The sequence below is a fragment of the Eptatretus burgeri genome, chromosome 3 (assembly GCF_056783735.1).
Source record: "Eptatretus burgeri isolate ZD-2024b chromosome 3, Ebu_testis_v1, whole genome shotgun sequence".
Classification (NCBI taxonomy): domain Eukaryota; kingdom Metazoa; phylum Chordata; class Myxini; order Myxiniformes; family Myxinidae; genus Eptatretus; species Eptatretus burgeri.
In genome coordinates this window covers 138,521,901-138,547,660 of record NC_140963.1, presented here as the reverse complement: position 1 = coordinate 138,547,660, position 25,760 = coordinate 138,521,901, and the positions used below count along the sequence as shown (strand labels likewise).

The 25,760-nt window shown below is 43.9% G+C and overlaps 1 protein-coding gene across 1 annotated transcript in view; it reads right to left on the bottom strand.

Annotated features, from left to right (window-relative positions):
- The window catches only part of LOC147031110 (uncharacterized), a 31,619-nt gene extending 7,160 nt beyond the window's left edge, over positions 1-24,459 (bottom strand). The window contains exons 1-6 of the mRNA XM_085875840.1: positions 24,306-24,459; positions 19,143-19,227; positions 18,967-18,990; positions 12,604-12,666; positions 6,886-6,981; positions 4,342-4,377 (exon numbers count right to left, since the gene is read on the bottom strand). Coding sequence (XP_085731966.1) covers positions 4,342-4,377; positions 6,886-6,981; positions 12,604-12,666; positions 18,967-18,990; positions 19,143-19,191 — 268 coding nt within the window. The 5' untranslated portion in view covers positions 19,192-19,227; positions 24,306-24,459. The remainder of the gene's footprint in view (positions 1-4,341; positions 4,378-6,885; positions 6,982-12,603; positions 12,667-18,966; positions 18,991-19,142; positions 19,228-24,305) is intronic.
- Positions 24,460-25,760: the final 1,301 nt, after the last annotated feature.

Here is a 25,760-nt window from a genome sequence, read left to right as displayed (position 1 = left end):
GATCCTGCTCACTAGATTCTCTCAGCGAAGGATCCTCATGAGTAGAGGAGGCCAATTGCCCGACAATGTTCCTCGTGGCTGCAGCAGGTTGATCGGCATCTCAAGGAGATGGGGATGAGCCAGGTATCTGTCTCGGGGATGGTTAAATAGAGGCCCCTGGAGAGGTGGAAAGTGGATGCAGCGACGCATGTTTGCTCAAGACAAGATTCTGTATAATTTGCCAAATTCAGAGCCAAAGGATTGCTAAGTTGCAGGTTTGTGTTCTGATTCATGTTTCGCAGTGTTCCAAATGTAAAATTCATTTGAAATTAAGTAATTCCTTGATCATAGTCTGGAAGACAAGCAGAGTGAACCAATTGCTTAACCCCGCTTTACGCTGTGCGTGTGTGGTGAAAACGAGATAAATATGGCACTCCTGGGAGCAAGACCCAACCACGACCAATGCATAATGATGATCCGACGATAAGGTGATGAAATCGTGAATGAAAACTTCATATTGTGGTTTAGTGATACCTACTGCATATATAGTCGTCCCCAATTCATGTCCGTGTAAACGTCCAGAGGCTGCATAAAGCAGTCAACGTTTGAGTGGAACGGACCGTCGATGATTTTTATGTTGTGCGCCATAAAATGCTTTTAAGGTAGAAGTTTAGATGGTACTGCATTTCTTTGGGATCAAACCTTTCCCTGAACTTTTAAGGCAACAAAAGGAGAGTCCAAGCTGTGTTTAACCCTCCCAGTGGACCCACGGGTGGTAGGAAAAGCAAATGTTTCTCCACAAGAGTCCAGGAGTGCAGGTTATTGAACGACGATGCTACGAGCATACGAATGGAACGATGATCTGTGCAAAGCTTCTTGTTCCGTGAGTTTAAGCCAAAGGCCATCGAGCAGTCGGTGCTGAATGTCATCGGGCCGTTATTACGCATTGCATTTTGGGCACTTTGGGATTTCCTAACCCATACTTAAATCCTTTGCTGTCCAATGGAATGCCAGTGTATAAATCACCTCACTCATTAAAGCACGATTTGTTGGTTGCCTCACCACGTGCAACTTGGAATCCGAGTTTTCCAAACTTATTAAATTCCCTTTCCATTGAAAGCTTATTTTCGAGAAAAGCCCTAATGTGAAAGGGTTGTACAAGTATGAATGGCTCGATTGTCCAAATGCTTGCGAAAGGCGCGTATGATGATACAAACACCGATTTTGGCTCCAATGCTCCAGAAACATCTGTATTTACTGTAAGCCATTAACTCAGCAATTGAATCGAGAATCTCCAATTGCATTGGCATGCAGAACCTCCACATACACATGCAGAGGCTGCAACCTGGACAGGAACACATGAGCAACGACTCAAAATAAAAAGTCAGTCATTCTTGCTTTTTATTGTCTCTGGCTCTCTCTTTTCCTCTCTTTCATTATCTCTCTAAAGAGAAGGGAATTCTTGCAGATAGTTTTCTGTAAAGCTCACGTGGCTATGCCTGGATGGGTTTGAGGGTTGCGGAGTTGCGGCTGAAACCCGAATCCTCTCCAGGTTACTCCAGACGACTCCATCTTTGCTTCTTCGGGTTCCTTCTGATGACTCCAATGCAGTATTTGGTCTTCCATTTGATCAGTCATAAAGCTTGGAGTCCCAAGTCGTGTGGTGAATGTAAAACAACTTCATCTCAAGTTGCTAACCATGGCGAGAGCACCTTATGTTGACAAGTCAGAGAAGTGTCCTCGTTGCAGACGTCGGACTCTACACATCGTGGTCTATTTGCAATGTCAGGCCATTCCTTAAATAGTTTCTCGTTAAGCAAACATTATTTTGTTTGGTTTTCAAATGCAACGCAATTCTGAATGCAATGGGTTAGTTCCAGATTAACTCAGCTCCGCTATCTTTAACACCATACCAATTACACTTGTTCAAATACATACAATCCAATGTGTGTGTGTGTGTGTGTGACAATTTTTAAACCCCTTACAAAGCTATAGATTACAGTTCTAGATATTGATGTTGACAAAAACAACCACAGAATAACATGGACATGATCCAAATTGAAGATATAATATCAACTTTTGACTAAATTAAACATTAAAATGTTCTGGCTAAATCTCACAGCTTTGCAAACCTGCACCAAAGGCCACCTGGGTACACTAGTCAAGCCCGTAAGCCTTGCACATGCAGTGCACCTCACATGAAGGACTTGACTAACCAGCTGGAAACGCAACGAGGCCAGCCAGACATGCGAGTTGAGCCGTGGTCTGAGGTGCGCTGCAATCATGTGAATGTTATGTTATCCTGAAACACAATTTTCTGCGTCGGCAGATACTGCACAGAGAGTGTGTGTTCTTCACTCATGACGGTCAAATTAGACAACTTTATTCCAATTTTATTATCGGAAAAAACTACAGACCTTCCAACTGCAGGTATCTCTATGGTGTTAAAAATGGGAATGAACAATCTCTATTGAAGTAGATATTCACGAAGATATACGAAGATATTCACGAAGATTCCCTTTTGTTTGGATACTTTGCGAGACTCCTTTAAAAGAGTTAACACACAGACTATAAAACAAGTGGAGCAGGAGATGGGACAAGAGGAGCAAGAGAGGGAAGCACAGCAACAGTAGGGAACTGGGACATCAGATCTGTGGAAGAGAGGGATGAGGCGGAGTACATGGGATAAACAAGATAGCTACAACAGGAACTTTCAGGAAGGAAAAAAGGGAATTTGAAGGAGGTGGGTTTGGGGTGGATTAACGGGGGTATGCAACAAAAGGCTAGTCCGAGGAAAGCAGGAAGATATGAGATGGTGTTGAACAGCTATTTTAAAGACCTGGAGCGAAGAGTGGGATTGAAGAGAGTGTGAGTTTGTTCCAGAGGTGGGGAAAAAGGAGGAATTAAAGAGTGAAGGTGAGCAGTGATTCTTGATTTTGGTAGTTTCACCAGAACGGGGTTGCTGACAGACCTTGCGCGCCCTGCAGAACTATTAGGGAGACAGAGCACAGACAGAGCAGGGGGCGCAAGGCCGGAGAGGAGTCTGTAGAAGACAGAAAGACCACCGACTAGCCTGCAGTGAGAGAGCGAGAAAGACCCAAAGACTCAGCTTCATTGCTGGAGATACCAAAGTACTCCATCAAGCTGTGCATGAAAGCTTTGTATGTGGTTAAAAGATCAGGTATGCCAAGGAAGGGCTTTGCCCAACAGAGGATGCTCAGTCAGCAACTGACTTTGGAGGCCAGCTTGGAAATGTGGCTTTTCCAGGCCATTAAAGATCATGGCAGGTGGTGAGACCCAAAAGCTTGAAGGACTTCTTCAAGAGGATTGTTGAGAAAGTTGATGGGGGGGGGGTGGTCCAGACGATCCTTTCGGAGAGACATGGTGAGTGTGAGACTTGTCAGGGTTGAAAGACATGTTCCACGTGTTTGACCAATTTGTGATTTTATCCAGATCTGCAGAGTGAAGAGGTGCTGCTGCCAATTGGAGGGATGATGGATGGTACGGCAGAGGGTGGAGTCATCAGCAAAGAGATAAAGAGTATTTTCCAGAGAGTCGGAGAGATCATTAATGAAAACCAGAAAAAGAACAGGGCCCAGAATACTGCCTTGAGGAACTCCAGCCTGGACAGGAAGAGGGGATAAGAGAACTCCATTAAGGGCCACACGTTGACTGCGACAAGAGAGGAAGTCTGCGAGCCATGAGTGGAGATGGCCTTGGATTCCATCGGAAGAGAGTTTGGTGAGCAAGTCAGGGTGCCAGACCGTGCCAAAAGCATGCGATATGTCTGGGGATATGGCTGTGATTTCATGTCTGGCATTGAGGACCTCCATCCATTGTTGGGAGAGCAGAAGCAGCATATCCAGGGTAGAGTGACCTGGACTAAGACCAAATTGATGATCAGAAATCAAGCCATTGGAGAAGAGGAAGGATTTAATGTCAGTAAGTGATGATGGATTCCATGACCTTGCTGGTGATTGGGAGAAGGCTGATTGGTTGAAGGGATCTGTTTTTGCACCTTTCTAATGTTTGCTGATGTCCAAGCAGATGGCAGAGAAGGGCAAACGTGGGGAGGGGCAAGCTGTTTGTATCCATTAGTATTTATCACACAATTAACAGAGTACTCCTTGCATCATGAGGAAAGCAGGAAGCTGTGCATGAGAAGAGGCTCCGATCGAACCCTCACCAGAAACTCTCACTTTGTCCTGGAGTAAAGGTATTTCGGAGTCAAAGGTTATCCGTGATGATCAGAATCGTACAAGGAAAGAGGCAGATGCAGAAAAAGGCAATTGTGCCCAACTATCTGATGTCTTCCAAATTGCAATTATTACACAGATTAATAGATTTATAATAACTGCTTACCATAGCTGAGGGAAGTAGGTTGTTCAGGAGTTTCACCTGGAGAAAAAAAAAGAAAAGAGAAAAAGAGTGATTTACATTTACAATAAAAAACAACTTTCTTCATCTTGCATTTTAATACAAAAAAAAAAATCTCAAAATAACGGAACACTTCTGATGCCTTCAGTTGGATTTGAACCCCGAGCATCTCGGTGGGGGTTGAGTGGGGACAGTGAGGGTGGGGGAGCAGTCCATTGGCCTAACCACACATTATTAAATCTACACCATTCAGAAGATTTACAAACAAAAACAGAAAAGAGTAAATAATAGGTAACTAAGTCACAATGTTTTAGAAAACAATGTTTTAGTTTAACTATTAACAAACAATATGATACGGTTCATAATATTTTCCTTCATCTCCAACCGACTCATCTTCCCACCTCCGTGCCCTGCCTCTGAATTCCCCCTCCCCTTAGCTCCATATCCACCCCACCCCCAACTCCTTTCCAGTAAACTACATCATGGCCTAATGGATAGGACAATAGACTGCCTCCCCCCCACCCAACTACTACCCCCACCTCGATGCTGTGGGTTTAAATTCAACTGAAGGCAACAATATCAAGGACTTGGATTCTGCACCTCTGGAAACGAGTCGTTAGCTCTGAGTCGAAGCTTCTCAGGATGATAACCAGGACGCTATCGGTCAGTGAAAAACCAGCTAGCTCCTTAATCACCCTTCAGGGAGGGTTTCATCTGCCCATTCCACCTGTGGTCTGGTCTACATCTGATGCCAGTCCACACCTTGCGATTAACTCTTCGATACCCACAGAGCAACTTGGGATGGGCACCAAAATGCCAACGATGAAAAGGCAGCTCCACCTCGAACGGCAGCAGCAGTGACGGGTTGCTTACCGCTTCGCCGTGATCCCAGTTACCCTTCACTAGATATCATAAACAGAGTTGACTGGAACACTCCTCGTGAATGTTCATTTCGGGATATATTAATTTATTTTAACTCAGTTATTCATTTATGTTCTACGATAATATATATATTTTTTTTACATGCTAAGTTCATTTGCTCTGCAAATCAAAAGGTGTGCTTTTCAGGTTTTATCTCCAACGAAAGCGGTGACGTGGAGGTGGTGCTCTGGACGTAGGTGATAAGGAGCCCCTGACAGTGCAGTGCTGTAAATGCACAAGCATTTCATTTTGCAGCCTCAAAATCACCCTTCCAACAAAAACGTGCGCTACAGTGCCAGGTATACTGAAAGGTGTTCAACAAGAGGCCGTGCACATTCAGGCAAAAGGACAAGGAATAAATGCGCATGCCTCCTGAGCTTCCATCGTCGCCACTTATATCGTACACTGTGCATCCGATAAGTGGAACAGTTATTGCGAAAAGCCATTATGATGCTGAACAATGAAATATAACCGGCTGGCCAGACGTCGTAACTCATCCCGCTTGCCAAGGTAAAGTTATGCCACGGAATCCAAAATGCGACGCACAGCCGCCGATAAAAAAAATAACACGAGTTCCCTTTCAAGGACCCATCTGGCCTGTGCAATGGTTGTCAACCTACGTTGCTTGTCTGTGCTCCATCCTTTTCAAATGCTGAACATCAAGCATGAAAGCAGCACGTACCATGTGTATTTTTTAATTCTTTGGTAGGACTCAGCCGGGGTTCGAACTCCCAAAACTGAGAGCAGATGCTGTAACCATTACGCAGTCTAATCTGGTGAGTCGCATGGAGAAGATACCATGAAATGGAGTGCAGGTCCATGCTACATGAAACCTGTCACTATTCCTACCTTAGCAGTCGAAGCACTTGTGGGCAGACATGATGACACTTCTCTGGCATGCCAGATAAAGGTCCTCGGGTTCATGATTGGTCCTGGCACAGGACCATGTTGTGTCTGCTTGCAATAACTTTTGACTGTCAAAATATTTCCAAGTACTGAATCGTGCTTTCGGGAAATGTTGGCCACTTCCATAACTTTGGGTGGGACAGCTGGCTTGACGTCACCGTGCAGAGAACGGTGTGCCTGGAAATGCAGAGTCTCCTGCTGCCACTATATCAGGATGGCAGTTTTATTTGGAATCTACATTTAATTGGGGATCAAAATCAAATCAGGTCCTCACGGCTCATTTCTGGTCCGCAACTACCTCGAGACATCCCAGAAGAGTTATGATGCTCCCATTACGCAGCTAACCACTGGAAGATAATTAAGGAATCACATTGATAATGAAGCTTAAATTTAAAGTGGAGATGTAAAGAAAACAATATGTCGAACATGATACAACCATCTCTCGATTTATGGAATATACACGATCTTAAAAAAACAAAACTGTACATAAAGCAAAGTTCCGTATGGCGAATCCTGTTTTCCCATTGACTTCCGTTATATAATTGGAGATGCATTCCTATGGAAAACGTTTCAACCTCAAGACAGAATAAAAACGTGTTGGAATGCAGGAAATCTTTCTTAAGCACATGCTGTATTGAATAGAAATTCGATAATGCTGTGATAAAATTTCAAAACAATACTCAAAATAAGAAAAACAAATACCAGAATAATGGGTGTTCTTCACTACGTGACCTGTTCCTGTAGAATGTGGTGGTGGTATTGATGCTTGTGCTTTGACAGGTACTGAAGTATTGATTGCTGGGAAGGAGAAGGAGGGGCAGTCGGGCTGTCTTTAAGAGAACTTGCTTTTATTAACTTATCTGGAATTTACATTACAGAGAAGGTATTGTCATCACGCACCATCCGTCTCCTTTTTCGACTTCTCCGGCCAAACCGCTGGGCCGATCGGTTTCCAGCAACGGTCTTCTCCTGGCTCGTAACAAGAATTGCAAAGCTCGTTCCGGTCACATGACCAACTTTGTCGAAATGACCGACTTGGTAAATTTCTTCAAAAATCTTCTCCAGACCCACCAGTCAGAAACCTACCAAATTTGGGTTGCAACATTAGGACACGGTCCTAATGTGAAATTGCTGAGGCCATGCTGATCACGTGACCGGAAGTTTGTCAAAATGGCGGTCACGCAAATTCCTTCCAAAATCTTCTTCTCTAAACCCACCAGTTGGAGTGCCACCAAATTTAGGTCGCAACATCAGAACAGGGCCATGATATTAAATTGCGGAGGTCATACTGATCACATGACCGGAAGTGTGTCGAAATGGCGGACTTGATAAAAATTTTTGGAAAAATCCAGTAAATTCTTTCAAAATTCTTCCTCACCAGACCCACCAGTCAGAATTCTACCAAATTTGGGTTACAACATTAGGCCAGGGCCCAGATAAGCTACAGGTCCAGTGGTCCTCTTTTTTTGGGGGGGGGGGGGGTTTAGTATCAGGTATTGTCCCACTGCAGATGTAGAAGAAAGTCCTCATGCTTTCGCGATTGGGCGAAAGTTTTTCACCAACTACAAACCGCACTAACGCATCTAATTTTACATCTAACACTCCAAGGGAATTGTTTTACGGTCTCTTTTTGCACTTCTGCTACTTGCCCTTGATGGCCTTTTTCCAGACATTTTGACTTGCTTTTATCAGTGAGAACATTGACAAGCCGGTAGGCGACATGGGTGGTCGCTATTGTCATACATTGTATGACATATAAATGACATATATGACATACATACAATTGCATACTAGTCATACAGTTTTTGACGGATCATGCTGAAATTTTTTGACAAAGAGGTTGATTATAGTGCGCATAAAAGCACGGAAGCCGATTTTTGATTTTCGGAAAAAAAAAATATATAAATATTTTTCGGATTTTTTCAAAAAATTCAAAGTCCCGTTGCAAGGCAACGGTGGCGTCCATAGCAATGGTGCTCAAAAGCATACAACTAGATCCTGGTATGAACCTACCAGTCAAGTTTCATCAAAATCGGTTGACTCCTCTGGCCTCCAGAGCTGTCCATTACATACAAACAGACAGACGGAAAACCTGAGAATAACGGTAGTCCAGCGACCACCCAAAAAACGGTGAAATCTTGCACAGTACAGTACCAAGCATGAAGGACACAATCGAATGAACAAAAACAAGCTAACCTCGAGCGAAACAAAAAGCACGGGAAACCAGAGCAGTATGAAAAGCATGCCCAAATGACCTGGTGCAGTACGAAATGCACACTAGGACAAACGAAAGACCGTGTGTGTGTGTGTGTTCTTCCTCACCAATGGATCTCCCCCACCCCAAATGCAAAAAAAAAATCCTTTAGAGATTCTAAATACCGTAAAAGCAAATTTAATGTAAGGTATAACAAATTGGTCCCATAACTTATGTTACGTTACAACAAAATTTCGAATATTGAGCCACCATATAATGAGGAATGTACAGTGCCGATAGAAGGTGAACACCTCCTTTAAAAATTTTCACCTTTTGTTGCCTTATAGCCTGGAATTAAATTGTATTAATTGAAATTTTTTCCACCTTTATGTAACCCACAACTTCCAAATGAAAAACAAATTCTACAAATTTCAGAAAATTACTCTAAAATACAAAACTAGAATATCTTCGTTGGACAAGTGTCTACCCCCTGAGTTAATACTTGGTGGAAGCACCTTTGACAGCAATTCCAGCTGTGAGTCTGTTGGGCTAGGTCTCGACCAACTTCACACACATTGATTGGGCAATATTTGCCCATTCTTCTGTGCAAAACTGTTCAAGATCAGTGAAGTTGCATGGGGAGCATTGATGGACAGCAATCTTCAAGTCATGCCACAGATTTTCGATTGAATTTAGGTCAGGGTTCTGACTGGGCCACTCAAGGACATTTTTTTTTGGTTCCTTCATCACTCCAGTGTAGCTTTGGCTGTGTGCCTCGGGTCTCGTCATGCTGAAAGGTGAACTTCCATCCCAATTTCAGCTGTCTTTCAGAGGGCAGCAGGTTTTCCTCGAAGATTTTTCTGTGTTTTGGTCCATCCATTTTCCCTTCGATCCTGCCAAGTGCCCCAGTCCCTGCTGATGAGAAACATCCCCAGAACATGATGCCGCTACCACCATGCTTCACAGTAGGGATGGTGTTCTTTGGGTGAGGTGCTGTGTTTGGTTTGCGCCAAACTAACATTTTGCATTTAGACCAAAAAATTCCATCTTGGTTTCGTCAGACCACAAAACTTTTGCCACATGGCTTCAGAATCTCTGGAGTGATTTTTTGCAAACCTCAAACAGGACTCAAGGTGGGCTTTTTGAGTAATGGCTTCCTTATTGCCACCCTACCGTACAGGCCAGACTTGTGGAGTGCTTGAGATATTATTGTCATATGCGCACAGTGACCAGTCTTCACCATAAAGGCATGTAGCTCTTTCAAAGTTGCCATTGGCCTCTTGGTCGCCTCTCTGATCAGTGTCCTCCTTGCTTGGTCATCCAGTTTTGAGAGACGGCCTGATTTAAGCAGTGTCTTGGAGGTACCATACGCCTTCTACTTCTTAATGATTGTCTTGACTGTGCTCCAAGGGATATTCAAGGCCTTGGAAATATTTTTATACCCATCCCCTGATCTGTGCCTTTCCACAACTTTATCCCAGAGGTCTTTTGAAAGCTCCTTGGTTCTCATGGTTGAGTCGTTTCTGTGAAATTCACTACCCAGCAGAGGAAACCTACAGGAACAATTGATTTTATTCTGAAATGATCAGAATCACTACAATTTAACACAGGTGGAGGCCAATTAACTTGGTGTGTGATTTTGAAGGTGATTGGTTACACCTGAGATAACTTACAATTGCTATTATAAGGAGGTTGGACACTTATCCAGCCAAGATATTCTAGTTTTGTATTTTTAATTAATTTTCTGAAATTTGTCGAACTTTTTCCTGTGACTTTTTCTATGACTTTTCCCTATGTCTTTATAACGAAAACAATGAGGAGGAACAAGCAGGCATGCCGAGCAGGCAGAGGCCCCACCTTTCGGGATTTCATGCGAGCAGGCCATGCCCCCGGAGATGGAGGATTGTTAGACATGAGAAGGAAGAAGGTAGAAGGAAGAAGAAGAGGGAAGAAGAAGGAAGAAGGAAGAAGGAAGAAGAAGAAGAGGGAAGAAGAAGAAGAAAGAAGAAGAAGGAAGAAGGAAGAAGAGGAAGAAGAATAAGGAAGAAGAAGAATAAGGAAGAAGAAGAAGAAGAAGAAGGAATAAGAAGAGGCGTTTGAGGTTTCCTACTGTATAGGACGGGAGATCGGCAGAGCGGATGCACGAGGTCAGTAACACACGAGGCAGAGTTGATTCGGAAGAGAATCAGAGGAGAGTGGAGTTCAAGGTTGGCTTGCGCACTTTTGGAGAGCCGTGATTAAAGAGGAAGGCAGGCGCATTTTGAGAGGTAGCGGACTCAGTCGGCTTGTGCATTTTGTGGAGAGCCGTGATCAGAATGGAGGCACGAGGTGCATTGTTTTTGGAGAGGCGAGAGCGGAGGGTGAGCGCATGCCAAGGGGGACGACACGGCCCTTGTATTCATGTTGAGGTGATTTGGCTCGCTTGGTAAAGCAAGATGCTGGCCTTTGGCTCTTGGTTGAGTCGTGAAAAACAGACCCCCAGCCTCATGTATGTCATAGCGGGTCAGTGAGGACGATCGACACATGAGGCAGCTACACGTCTGAGCCTTGGTGTTGAGTGCCGCTCGAGGAGTGCCTGGCGTATGTCTGTCCTGCTACGAGAGAAGTGACGACACCATTTGCGCACGTCTGCACGTGCGAATGGAAACGCCTCCATTCCAAGTTCCACAAAGATCAGCTCTGGGCCCAGCTAAGTACAAGAATAGTTGAAAGGAAGTGTTTTCTTTTTATTGTGTTTCCCCGTTGTCTGTATTTGAGTCTGTGTGAGAGGCGCCTCGACTGTAGGATTTATTTACTTCGTTTTATTATCATTACATTTTGAATTATTGTCCTTTGTAAATATTTGTTCATGTTAATTAAATGTGTACATTTTAAGAAACTGTATTCGTGTATTTATAGTGCGGTTTGAGGATAAACCCCTTGTGCATCCCGTTTCATTCCCCGTCCTCCGCCAGTCAGCCACTGCCCCATGTCCATCCAGCACATGTTAAAATCTCCGAGGATCAACGTGTCCATCTGCTATTAATAAGGGAGCGCTCAGCCATCCGGGGGCTGGCGGTGTTAACCACCCGTCACCACAAATTTGGTCGGGGGGGGGGGGGGGGTTAACCTGGGCCGGCAAACCCCGAGACAATATAATTATCATTAAAACATTCTACATGAGTAGTCAGTCACACCTATGGTGAAAATTGTGTCAATTGGAGAAGCAGTTGCACAGAATACAGAAAATGAGCACGGACGAACGGACAGACAACCCAAAAATATGTCTCCGGAGACTTCGTCAACGGAGGCATAAAAGTTATGAACAGATTTGGATGAAACTACTGCAGGTGGATGAGTTGGGTATGTGACAAGAACAAGCCAATTCGATTTTGGTTGAGATCCGGATGCAGATCTGGCCGAACATTGGGATGCAAAATGTAAAATGTTCAGCCTGACGGATGTATGAACTCCACCGAGTGTCATTGTAGTTTCTGGACTGCAACTACATCGAGACATCCCAAGAGAGTTAAAACACTCCTAGTACATGGCTAACAACTTCGAAGGTAATTAATGAATCATGTTTATTATGAAGTGTAAACTTAAAGTCGAGATGTAAAGAAAGCAATATGTCAATAATGGAACACCCATCCCTTCATTTATCGAGTACTGTCGGACCCCGCTATTTGCGGGGGATACGTTCCTGGAAAATGCCACGAATAGTGAATCCGCCAATAGCGGGGAATTGTTTCAATGGAAAAAGGGGGATAGGTTCCTGGTGGTTCATGTTTCATGGGGGAAAAATCAAAAATCCCGTGAAAAAACAAAAAAACGCGAAAACACAAAATAAATAAATGGATGAATAAAAGTGCAAATACGAGAAGCACAGGGTCGCGAATGTCGAAGCAGGTTGCATTGTCTAAACCACGAATAAGTGGCGTCTGCGAATAACGAATCCGTGAATAGCGGGGTCCGACAGTGCACACATTCTCGAAAAGTTGAACATAAAGCGAAGTTCCGAAGATCAAATCCTATTTTTCCATTGAATTCCCTTTTATAATTGGAGATGCATTCCTATGGAAAACATTTTGACCTAAAGACGGAATAAAAACATGCAAGTATGCAGGAAATCTTTTTTAAGCACATGCTGTTTTGCATAGAAATTCGATAATGCTATGACAAAATTTTCATAACAACACTCAAAATAAGAAATACAAATACTGAGGAGAATAGCATCGCTGCGTTACCATTTGTTGTAGTGTGTTGTCGTGGTGTTGGTAGTGGTTTGACAGGTGCTGGAGTGATGATTACTGGGAAGGAGAAGGAGGGGTAGTATAATCGTCTGTTAGAGAACTTGCATTTATTAACTTATCTGGAATTTAAATTCCAGAGAAGGTATTGTCATTGCACACAGTCAGCCTGTTCGTTCGTCCATCCAAAAGTCTCCTATTTTTATTTCTCTGGCCAAACCGCTAGGCCGATCTGGCTGAAATTTTGCAGCAACGGTCACTCTCCTGACTAATAACAGGAATTGTAAAGCTGTTCCAGTCAGGTCAGGTCAGGTATGGGAGCATGCGCCGAAGCAGTGCGTCGCTGCATCCACTTTCCGCCGGAACTCCAGGGGCCTCCATCTGGCCATCCCCCAGGCAAGATGCCTGGCCCATCCCATCTCCTTGAGATGCCGATCAACCTGCTGCAACCATGAGGCACGTGGTTGGCCCATTGGCCTTCACCACTCACGAGGCTCCCTCGCTGAGAGAATCTGGTGAGCAGGATCAGCGTCAGGAAAACGAGCCACATGTCCATGCAGCCACAGCTGACGCTCATGGACTATGCAGGTAACAAATCTCATTTGAGTCTTTCTCAGCAACCGCTCGTTGGACACAAAGTCCGACCAGCGATAGCCGAGGATTCTCCAAAGAGACCAAGTACCAAAGGATAACAGGTCTGCCTTATATGAGGAAATTTCTGTCAAGACCGATGCACACCACCCTTTTGCTTTGAGTGAAATGGTTGATGATGTAATTATTGTTTTGGAAGTTGGAAATCAGTACAGGCATGATTATTATTGTTTGGGCATCAAATCGTTTCGCATTTGTGATACTACTTAAGCAAAGAGTAAGGATATGTGAACTTGGTCGATAATCATAGTGGAAATGGGCAAATGTATGGTTGACATGTCCAAGCATGACCTGACAAGCTTTTTATTCGGGAGGATAGAGTGGGCCAGGAACACGAGACGTAAAAGTGGGTGAACCAGAGACATGGCAGGTGAGAGGCAGGGGAAGTCGAGCAAGAGAGACAGAGGAAGGAGATTGAGGAAGCGAGTGTGGTGAGGTCACTGATGGCATTGCTTGTTGTTCAGCTCAGGGAGATCCTCACTTCTTCTTCTTATCGTTTTGTGTGCAGCACATGACTCTGGGCAGCATCCTTTTCTTGAGGCACAGCTCTGCTGCTGACACGGTTCCTCCTGTAGGTTAGAGCAGGAATTTGGAATTTGCTCAGGTTTTCGGTGATAGCGTGCCGACTCTCCACGAAGGACATTGTGGGATCTTTCATGTCCCTCACATGACAGCACACACATTGATGAATCACTCTGCCTGCAAAATGGGTAATTGTTTATAGCTGGGTTGGGATTCAAACCCAGCCAACTTCGGAACTCCGGCCTCAGTGTGGCCAAATTCAGCTCTTTGGGGCTTCGTTGATTGGGGTGTGCATGCTGTTCCACCAAATCTTGCTTTCCTTTTTGCCCATTAATCGCGCTGATGAACTACACAATGAAGTGGGAATCACTCCCTGTTCTGAAGCTGATGCCCTGAATCCAAACCAGTTCCTTTTGCATGGGGATGCTAAACAAAGCACCATTTCTCAGCACCTTTGCACTCCACCAATATTATAACGTCATCTTTTGTTATTGTTGCTTTGTCTTCTCGTTCACCTCAGTTGCAAATTAGTCATGACTGCCCCTACCACTCACTACACTGCCAAGTCAATCATCACATGCTTGATAAAGTGTCATCTGTAAATGCCTGTGTCATGTGATTGCTACCCTGGTTTTGGAGTTTAGGGCTTGTGAACTGTCCTTGCATTTTGTGAACTGTTGCTTCTGTGTCCATGCTTTATTAAGTATAGGTCTAAGTATGCTTGCACTGCATCAGAAATAAGCATGTTATTCACAATTCTTGCTTTGAGTCCTGCAAGGCATTTAACTTTTTAAATATACTAATGGAAGAGTAAGCATGAGGGTACAAGATTAATAAGGCAGATGAAAATGAACACATCTCATGCATGCAGCAAGCTTCCAACAATACCACCTTGTAATGACAGCAAAGTGATAAAAATCAATATGATCAGAACACAGAAAATTGAAAATAAAAGGAACAATTGGATACGAGACAAGTGGCAAAAGGAGAACTTGAGCAAACGATATGAGAAACACTTGTGTAGATATGCAGAGATGTAACCGACTTTTAGAATGTTCATAAACAGGTTTTGGAAATCTTTGGTTGTAAATAAATTGTTTCACAAAAAAAAAAAAAAAACTTCAAAATGTTCATTCTCCACTTGTAACATGATTATATATATATATATATATATATATATATATATATATATATATATATATATATATATATATATATATATATATATATATATATATTAGTGTTATGGATTTCAGAATCCGATCCACTGAATGCATGCAAACATTTAGGACCTCAGACAGTTATTTCCCGAAATGCATGTCCAGGATAGACCCATCCCCATGTCTGGTGGGATTCTAACTTTGATGCTTTGGAGAAGGGTATAGAATAGATCCGCTCTCTTGTGGAAAGCTCCTTTTTCTCTTAACCACAGACACATTCATGCACGTGAGATAGCTGTCAGCCCAACAGAGGCTTGACACCGACCTCTTTCCATCGACGTTGACACCCACCTTTTTCCATCGACGTTTGACACCCCGTTCAGCAGCTCTATGGACGCTAACTGGCTCTTTTTCGTATCGGGCTGAACATTGAGGTGATAATTGTTGTTGATGTTTTATGATTGCTTCACATTTCCGCTCGGTAATTCTGGCAAATGGTTGCTTTCTGCCATTCGTCCAGCACTACAAACATGGCATCGTAGGCCAGGAATGATCATGGGACGGGCGGGTTGTCACATGCAACGATGCGCAAATACGCAGGGTGGATTTGGCTGGAGTCTGCTTGAAGCTCCGCCCAGATGGGCCGCCGATAAAGAGGACGAGAGGCCCTTTTTTTTTTCCAGTCAGTTGGCGATAGCTGGTTGCGGTTCTTACAGATTGGAGAGTTTTGCGACAGTTTGTGTCAATTGATAACAGCTGGGCAACGGCTATTTTCAGTTCCAGTTAGACGGTGGCTTCATCATTTCCAGTTAGACGGTGACTTCATCATTTCCAGTTAGATGGTGGCTTCGTCGGTTCCAGTCTGATGGTTGCTTCGTTGGTTCCAGTCAGATGGGTGCTGAGCTGGCGACAGTTGGTAATGGCCTTGCAGCCTTACAGTTTCTCACACCGCCTCAGCTTCTCACAGCTCCTAACAGCTGTCCATCGGTTGTGGCTCCTGGTGGCTCCTGACGGTGGACGACACTCGGACCATTAATGCTGGTTCTGCTCGAGCATTAATGCTGGTTCTGGCTCCTGACGGTGGACGACACCTGAATCTTGGGGGTGACGTTGATTGGTGTTCTTGCCTGTTGGCGAGTGCGTGCACGGCAAGGCTGGGCGCTGGCAACGGACAAGGCACGCTCACACATTTCAGGACGTTTTATTTGACATACGACTTCTATTTGGTGAGCGAGACTGGATTTCTCTCCCCCCCCCCCCACAATGATCTCCTGGGTACCATTGTCTCATCTTTAATTGTTAAGTAAGGCATAGTGATAAGCATCTACTCTTTGTGTCTTTTTATATTAGTGCCTGATTAATTCTTGATTGATTTGAATTACCATATTTTTACCACACAGAAATAAAAAGTTCTTTTTATTTAATTTTTTCTTATTAATAAATTCCTTTGTTGACATTCCAACCTGTCCGTGCTTGTCCTTTCCTTCCATTGATCCAGCATTGTCCAAACCCAGATAGGCTAGGAGGTAATTACCACACAAATTGACTTGTAAAAGTTGACACGCACCAGCGGTTAAACGCTCAGCCGCCCTACTTAAGATTTAATCAAGATAAGATTGGTGCTTTGCCGAGGGTGCACTACCGTTCAGGAAGCCATGTGACCTCCAGTTAAACGGAAAAATTAGACGGTGGACACTGAAACTCGTGGTTAACTGATTGGCGTTTGTGGTTTTAAAGCAACCCACCGTACCACAAAGTTAATTGTGAGCGATGGCCCCAGGTCCGGCACTTCCTAGGACAAACAGGGATTAAACCCCCTCATAATACACTCGGTACCCGTGGCAATAATATATATATATATATATATATATATATATATATATATATATATATATATATATATATATATATATATATATATATATATATATATAGTTACGGATCTGGAAACCACTTGCATTCAACATACAGCTGTCCCAAAAGTCAGTTATGTCGTTAAGTATGTGTGTTGTCAGATCCCCTTCCTTTTGTCAAGTGGGAGAATCAAAGGCGTGCGTTGCAATTTATTTTAGTTAGGTTGTTACATCTAACAAGCCATCGAACAACCATCCCATCTGCATGACCCCTCGGCCCATCATGATCCACCACCAACCAGCTGCCTTCGCACACCCTGACATGCCAAGGCAAGATCTCATTGTTCCGGTTCGCGGCTCCCACAAACGTTGTAACTCTTTCACGATGACCTTTGCAACATTGATACTGTTGCTCGACAAGTACGAACCCGCGTGGAAGAGTGGGTGGGGTTTCCCGGCAAGGGCCGAAATCCCGCCCAGGAAGGGCGAGTCCATGGGAGCCTGCCCAATCAGAGTGGGGAGTGACGTCTGTTCGAGCGAGCCCCGCCCCGTTGAGGGAGGTCCATAAATTCCCAAGCACTCTGAGGCAGAGGTGGTTTTTTGGGGGCTGTTACGAGGGGGTTGTTACGAAGGGGTTGTTCGGAGGTTTTCGACAGGTTTGTTGTTGAGTGTGCAGTTCTTTTGAAGTGGAGGGTTGCGCTGAAGGTCGTGAAGGCGGCGAATGTGTCTCTGCTGGCCCTCTACAAGGAAAGGAAAGAGCGACCCTGACCCCCTCCGTGGACCTCATACGAATGCGTTGTCTTGCTTTGTGTCTTCATTTACTGTAAATAAATCATCACAGATATGTTCCCAGTCCATTTCCGTCCCTTCTTGCATTGGTCCAGCATGGTTCGGATCTGCGTTTAGGCGGGGTTTTATAATCCGCTCATTCCAGCCGGCACGACTTTGGCAGTTTCCGCTCGGCTGCACCCGAACCGGAGTTGGTAGTCAGTAGTTGGAACTCTACCGCAGTCAGGAGAGTGACCCGGTTCGAGCAAGACGTCCCGAGGGCGTGGTTTCCCCGGTCGTCGAAATCGCGTAGTCAAATCGACCCTACGCTACGCGGATGAGATATTGGCGTCCACGGTCGGTTAAGCGACCCGCCGCGTCACGGGATTATCTGGAGCGACGGCTTACAATTCCGGGGAGTCTGGTGGAGACAACGTAGCTGTCCCCAACGAGTGGTCGTTCTCGCCACCGACCCCTGGTCCGCAACAATATATAATGCGCAACTTGTGCTGTAGAGTTTTCTTGAAAAAAACAAAAACATCTGCAGTTACTTATTTTGACATCATACTCATCAATGCTCTCAGGAGCAAGCCAAGAGATCACAGTGGCCCTGCAGTCCTGTATTTTGCGAAATTTCCTCGTTATATACTGAAGCGTCCAACATCCCGTTTCATACCTTCCTGGGATGTCATTTGTCCCGTATTCTCAGTATTTTGTCTCATTTCGTCCATGATGCCTATTACCATGACGCAGCTGGCCTGTACATCAACAGTGTGACCTTAACATGCTCCAGAAGCATATTTGAACACTTTAAACCTCATCGTTTTCATAGCAATATTTCATAGCAATATTTAAAATTTCATAGCTTCAGGGGCCTTCGCCCCCCTGCGTGAGCTTCACGCAATGCTTGCAACACCACCACCGCCAAACTGGAGTGAAGTCAATGGCACACCATCACAAATCCCCACACTTCCCGCCGAAAGCAAAGTTGAAAGATGGCAAAATGTTGAAGCAGGAATGACCCAATATCAAATTGGTCAAAACGATTAAAAAAAAAAATAAACTCAATGTGACAACAAGTCCCCACCCCCCCCCCCCCCAAATTGTGACTTATTTCATGCATTCCCCAATGTTTATTGCATATACAAAGTTTCATTTTAAAATGTTTTATAATGTGTCAGCAATTGCATTTTTCGGTGTTTGACCTTTTGACCCCGTCCCAGGGGGGTGGGGCAAAAATGACGCTCTCATACATTCGTACCATGTTGTGATCAAAACTACCAAGTTTGGTGAATTTCTGCACAACCATATAGGAGAAGATGACAGGATAGACGAAGCCGATTACAATATCCCCCCCCCCCCCGCCCCAACCCCGTTTTTTTGTGGGGATAAAAAGGATTCCTTACCATTTTGGTCAGAGACGATGCCATCTAAAAAGAGAAAAATAAGATTTGTGACTCATGTTCACAAACATTCAAATGAGACGTTTGATTCAATAAGAACATCTAATGGGAGTTTATATGCAAAAGCTACAGGGTTGAAATTGTAGTCGTGACATCAGTGATGTGGTTATTTTGAATACCTGGCAAGGCCAGAGCACAGACGATGCAGAGAATCGCAGTGATCATCATCGCAGGTTCTGCACCAGCTGAGTACGCAAACAAAATCTGCACACAGGAGTGGACACACGTGTTAAAAGGGTCATGTATTATTACAAAAAAAATAACAACATCCTGAATCTACATGGATAAATTAAGTTTGAAGCTTACAATTTTAAAACTTCAAAAAGGAAATATTTAAAGAAAGAAAAAAACACAAGCCAACAGTAAATCAAATTTCCTATATTACAGTCATGTCAAGCTGACATAACATCCATCTCTCCTGGATTCTGTGGAATCTAAAGCTCTCAAAGTTATTGGAATCTCCCACTATGAGGCCAAACACATCCGTTGCGATGACGTCACAGACAGATCAGTGGCCTCTCTGTGTTTTTGCTTTTCCTCCACAGCTCCCTCTGCTCTCATCCCTCTATCCCCATTCACCCCCTTAACCCAAATCTCGTCTTAACTTGCAGGTTACTCTTTCCTTCTCCCTCCTCTTTGTATATTTGTTCATTCTCTTGCTTGTTGCATCCACCTATTGCCCCACTGTCAGCACCTTGCCTTTGTTACGCTCCGTCACCTCTTTTCCACGAGCCGAGATTTTGCATACAAAGAATATGATATGATTGAGTATCAGCAGCAGATTTTAAAAGATCTAAATTGTAAGTAAAACAAAGCGAGACCCAAACTCGACTGCCTCGCTCCCCCAAAAACACATTTGTTTTTGATTAGCCAACCTGGTGTTGTCTTAACGGTTAGGGTGGTGGCTTGCGATTCAAGGGTCTTGAGTTCAAGCCCCGTTTTCTGCTAAATTAACACCAGGGAGTTGACTCAGCTTGTCATCCTTCTAACATCAGTGAAATGAGTACCAATGTAGCAGCCAAAAGGCTGCACACAAAGGGAAGGGGTATTGACAGATTAATTCAATCCGGTATTGGCGGCCAACGAGCGGCCAATTCAGGACCCCAGGATCCCAAGCCACAACCATAACCGCTAAGCCAACGCAGAGCTCTGCATTTGTGTGTGAAAAGGCAAAAAAATACACACGAAGCTGAATTATTTTATTATAATTTTCACGGACCAGCATAAAAAAGGCAATTAGTAAGGTTTTCACAGGTTCTCGTCCAGATAAACAAGTTTTGCATTCCAAATAGAGTTTATGTACAGGTGGGCAAATCTTATCAAGGCCTTCTTTTCAAGATTTTCACGCTCACCTCAAATTCTGTATGTACAAAACAAACAAATAAATAAATACAATAAAATAATAAACCAGTTTCGTGTTCCTGTCTGAACCCTGTGATGCAGTGAATCCAGGGTCAATTGCCACATGCTAGTTATGTATTGTCATAACTGGTTAACACCAGCTTGGACGTCTAGCTGGACGGTCTTAACACGGAGGCGAACAGCCGAGATTCTTGGCGATTATGGTGCGTGCGAGATGGAAATCAGCGAAGGCACATACCAGAATGGAAACAGATGGGTTTAGTCTCAAACCCACAACGAATAGACGAACACAAGGAAATTCAACAATAATGGTTTCATGAAAATAAATCAGTGATAATGGAATTGAAAGATGAGGAAAAACTAAATCCTAATTTGAGACGTCTCCACTCGGTCACAAACACAGACAAGGGGAAAGATAAAATAAAAGAAAATCCCCCCTTTATGCCAGCACTCAGCTTTGTGTCCAGAGATGACCTTCAGGAAGGAGCTTGATGATCGTCGAACCGCGAAGTCACCACGTAGGAAGCGCACAAGATGGCGCCAAGTCACCCTCCATGGCCGCATACATCAGGTAATTCATGTGAGCGGTCTTCCTTCGTTCTCACTCCGTGCTTCATCCACACACACCAAATGGTGCTCCTTCCTCTTTGATCAAACAAGGGCGTGCCGAGTTCGGGCTAAGAGACGCACTCTTCTCCTTCCTCTCCCTTTCCTTCAAAGCGCACAAACTCCACTACTCAGCCGAACAGACAATGGCTCACGCCTTACTCCAGCGTGCGAGCAAATTCACACCAGCACAAACGACGAGAATCACGCAGCTTTCTTGTCCGTGCCGAGGAAGAAGCAAGAGACAGACTCTTCTGTTCCAATCACCCTTCTTACTCGAAGTTGCTCTCCCTGAACAATCATGAACGTCGTGGCATGGCCTGCCGGTTACGATTCCTGGGAAGCGGGGTTTTGTCTGCTCAGAAACGTTCAGGCTCTGTCGTTGTTGTTGTTGTTGTTATAAGAATATAATTCTTTTATTGCTGGCTTGTAAATTCAAAAATGTAGGAAAAGGTCACAGGGGGCAATCACAAACTGGGAGAAACTAGCCCTAGACCCTACCTAGTTAATACAGCACCCTCCCCCCGCCCCCCCGTTTGGTGATGCATAAACAATGTTAAGCTCACAGTTTTCCCTACTTAAATTACATCGAGATGTCTCCTGTCTGTCCACGGACCATGCGATACTTTACAATTCTATTTTTACAATGGGATTCCTCCATCTACCCCCACAAACATGACAGTATGTACTTGTCCTTTGTCTACTAATGTCCTTGTAATTGATGTAAAAGTACACCGGTCTACAAATCTCTCTGCCCTGCATCTGATTTGTGTTTGCATCTCCACTACGAGCCTTAAATCACTGTTTAAAAGAAGTTAAAATTAAAGCATTTGTCCCGATAAAGCAAGAAAGCAGAAACAGCACTGTCCAGGAAGGAAACAGCACTCACTGTCCACTCAACAAACACCGAGGAAGGGTGTTTGTTTTAATGCAAACTTGTGAAACTCCATTTGAAAAATGAACAAGGCCTGCCCCTTTTGGGTCGTGGCTTACAGGAATGTCCTGCGGAGATCCCTCTCCCATCATGAGTAAGTGCATGGTTTTGGGGTCCATGATCGCCATTTTTGGAGTGCGATGATGATGATGGGACAACAGAGACAACGGAGGTGAAAATAGCCTTGTTAAACTCACCTGTGAATGCCATCAGCTCCATGCTGCGGTCCATGCGGATATCCGTTCACTTAGCATAATAATCAGATCAACAACTGTTATCATGTTTTTGTAGCTAAAACTGATGAGTCAGAGGATGCAAAGCAGGAACGACTCTCTCTCGACCTGGCATTGAGCAACACATTTTACTGACACCAGCATTAACTATCCGAGGGAGTAGGTGTTTACTCTTTTTTTTAATCCTCTAAATTAGCCTTTGTCAGCGTCTTGTCGGTAGTCTCAATTCCAGGCTTGGATTGAACAAGTCCAGAATGAAAAACGAAGGTGTTTATTCCCTCCACTTTTATGCAACCCCAGTGGAAATACAGCACCAAGTGATCATGGTGTCTTGCAACAAAAATGTAACTTATGAGGGGAGGTTGGGGGGGGGGGTCACTAATTATTCGGATTATGATGTACCATACTCAGTTGCAGAACATTGGTGCTGCTGAAGCAGTTTCCCTTGGCAAGAGTTATACTGGGTGGTTTGCCATTGCCTACAAAGCAGTATCAAGGTAGGAATTTGTAACTTGCTCATGGTGCTGGCGATAGCTCGCTGGCTCTTTGCGAAGCACACCACGAGGATCTTCAACTTCCTCAACTTATGCCAGCAGACGGGACATCTACGTTAACATCCATCCAAGGGATGGCACACAAATTGATGAATCACCTCGCCTGTGAAACACCACGATGACAGTTTATAGCTCGGTCAGAATTCAAACACAGACTAACTAGGCAGATTAGAGACAAGTGTGCATACCTCTGGCCCATACTGTAACTTCCACTAATTACATAAGTTCTAATAAAAGGGACTGCCAATTACACAAGCATTTCGAAAACAAAAGTACAGTTTGCACGCTATGTCTATAGCGAAGGTATGAGGAGACTGTGAAGAATTGGCTTCTATTCTGGACTGGGCATGTGAGAGATGGAGGCAAACGCTAATATAGCCTGAGCTCAATGGGGAATGGGAGGGAGGGGATGGTTAGGAGAGTTTTGTTATTGGATTCCGAGCAAGCAGATCACACAGCAAGGGTCAGGCAATGACACAGTTAGCCATATAAATTATGGGGGGGGAAAAAAGAGCATATTAGAAATGCCAGAAAGTTTTTCAAAACTTTCAGGATATTAATATACTCCAGTTAAGTCTTACAAGAGCACAGCAGGCTATCAGAGCCTGGGTTCGAATCGGATCAAGTTATAAACGATCACCCTGGTAATTCATCAATGTGTGTGCCGTCCCTGGGATGGACGTGAATGTAGGTGTCAAGTCTGCCAGCGTTATTGGTGGATGTTAAAGATCCCGCGGTGTCCTTCGGGAAGAGTAGGCGAGCTATCGGCAGCACTATAAACAAATTACATGTTAATGCCCCTTCACTCGAGTAGTCTGTGTCAGAGTGACGACCTGTCGAAGATTGGTTCTCACTTTGAAAGGTTTCTCAAATAGTCGTGATATGACTCAGAACTTTGTGAAAAGTATGGGTCTTTATACTATTACACAGCCTCACAAGGTACATCCAAGAATAAACATAAGCAAATTGTAATGGCATTCGGTAGTGCACATACCTCCGCACATACCTCCGGAAGGCTGAACAATTTACATTTTGTATCCCACCAAGAGGCCGGTTCTGTATCTGGACCTGAACCAAAATCGAAATGGCTTGTTCTTGTCACTGAGCAAACCCATCCACCTCATTTTGTCATAACACCTCCACAAATTTTTGAAATACCGTATCATGTATCGTTTTTGGCCCTCTCTCTCAATGGTAAAGAGTCACATGTGAAATTAAAAAATTCTCAGATCCAGATCTTCACCAAACTCGAATCAATTCTTCCTTGTTACACACCCAACTTGTCCACCAAGTTTCTTTGGAATCCCTTCATAACTTTTTAAGATGTCCTGTTCACAGGCAGACAGACAGGCAGAGACAGGACAGAGCGATAGCCAAACAGGAGTGAAAACATTACCTCCTTTCACCTTTGGTGGCAGAGGGTAATAAATAATAGCCACAAGCAGATCTTCCGACAACCAAATGGATTATTTGGAGCCGCTTGCAACATAGTGACGAAAGATCCCCACACCAAAGAGGAAAAACATGCTTCATGGAATTCTAACTACAAAAATTGTGTTCGCTCCACGGGATTAAAAAAATAAATAATAACACCTGGTGCAAAAAGATTCCTTTCGACGAAGAGAAACCAATAAAGGACTTCACAGCACATTGTGATTTTGGTGGCGAGTGTTCGAGATCGTCACGCAACTGAGTTGTGCAACAGGGAAATTGACCGGTGAGTTGTGCAACTCTGTTTTCAAACAAGACGGCAGCTTCTGAGGATTCAAAACATCAGACAAGAAAGACCACAAAGTCTGAAAGTACAGAGATCAAAGACTTTTAAAAAATGGTTTGTGCTGCTTGCTGACTTGGGGTTCAGCATTTAAAGGGCTAAGAGGAGGACAATCCCCATCGGTTGGCAATCCATGGGGAAAATCATCCAGGAAATACCACACTGAGGGCGGTGAGAAAAGTGGTGCCATTGTTGTGACGATCCCGTATAAAAAAAAATAATAATAATAATAAAAAGGACACTGGTGTGAGAAATGGATGCATCAGATGTTAAAGTGATGGAGCGGGCTTAACATGTTGCAGTAAAAGGAAACATCATGTATCAAGAGCCAATTACACGGAGGTGCATCAAAAACAGATGTTAACACTGCATTATTGAACACACCTCTGGAGGATTGGCTGAATGTGCCACGATGAGCAAATAATCTAATCCAGAATGATGCCTTAAATTATATTGATGAGATCATGCAACGAGTTGTTATAACGCATGGATACCACCGAGACGTTGCGCATCATTTCTGTCTATGCTGTCGCTGATGACTCGCCAATAAGTAATCTGACGCCTGAAGGGGTGTGTGGCATTGGGATTCTCATGTATGTACTAATTGTGAATGTTTTGCAGCTGTAGAAGAATCCAGGTAGGGTTTGAAACAGAAATGGGCTTGCCTTGTGTAGCTTTTCTTGGTTGCTTTATGCAGCTTTCTTCGTGGATGGAAGAGCATGGGAGAAGTTAATTTATATATAATCCTAGCCAACTGGGGTAATTGATTAGGTGAGAGCTGATTGGTTATTCCCTTCAATGAGGCGTGAGAGACGTGATTGGGTATTACATGCATGTAACATATATGTTATACATATACATATTGAGGTGATAATGTACAACAAACACCATAAAAGTTTATGCACTCAACGTTAAAAAGAAAACAAAAAAAATAAGTGTTCAAAAAGTGTGCGAATCTGCACAGCTGTTAGCAGAAAATGCACAAGAATTCCGAACATGCGCATGCTACATGGACGGGCTGTTTTCAGTATATGGTCACATGGTTTGGAAAAATTGTACTCCAAGCACGTTTGGCACATCTGAGCAATTCCCTCAACATGTGCTGTAACCCAGGGGTTACATCCCACGTTCCATGACCATTTGTCCAATGTCTTCCAATATCCCTGCCCTAGTACAATTTAATAGGTGCTTAAGCATATCCACAAGTCTCAGAAACTACACAACAAAGGTCCCATAATGGTTGGTAGTTGTATTGTTGAACCGCACAGTGATGT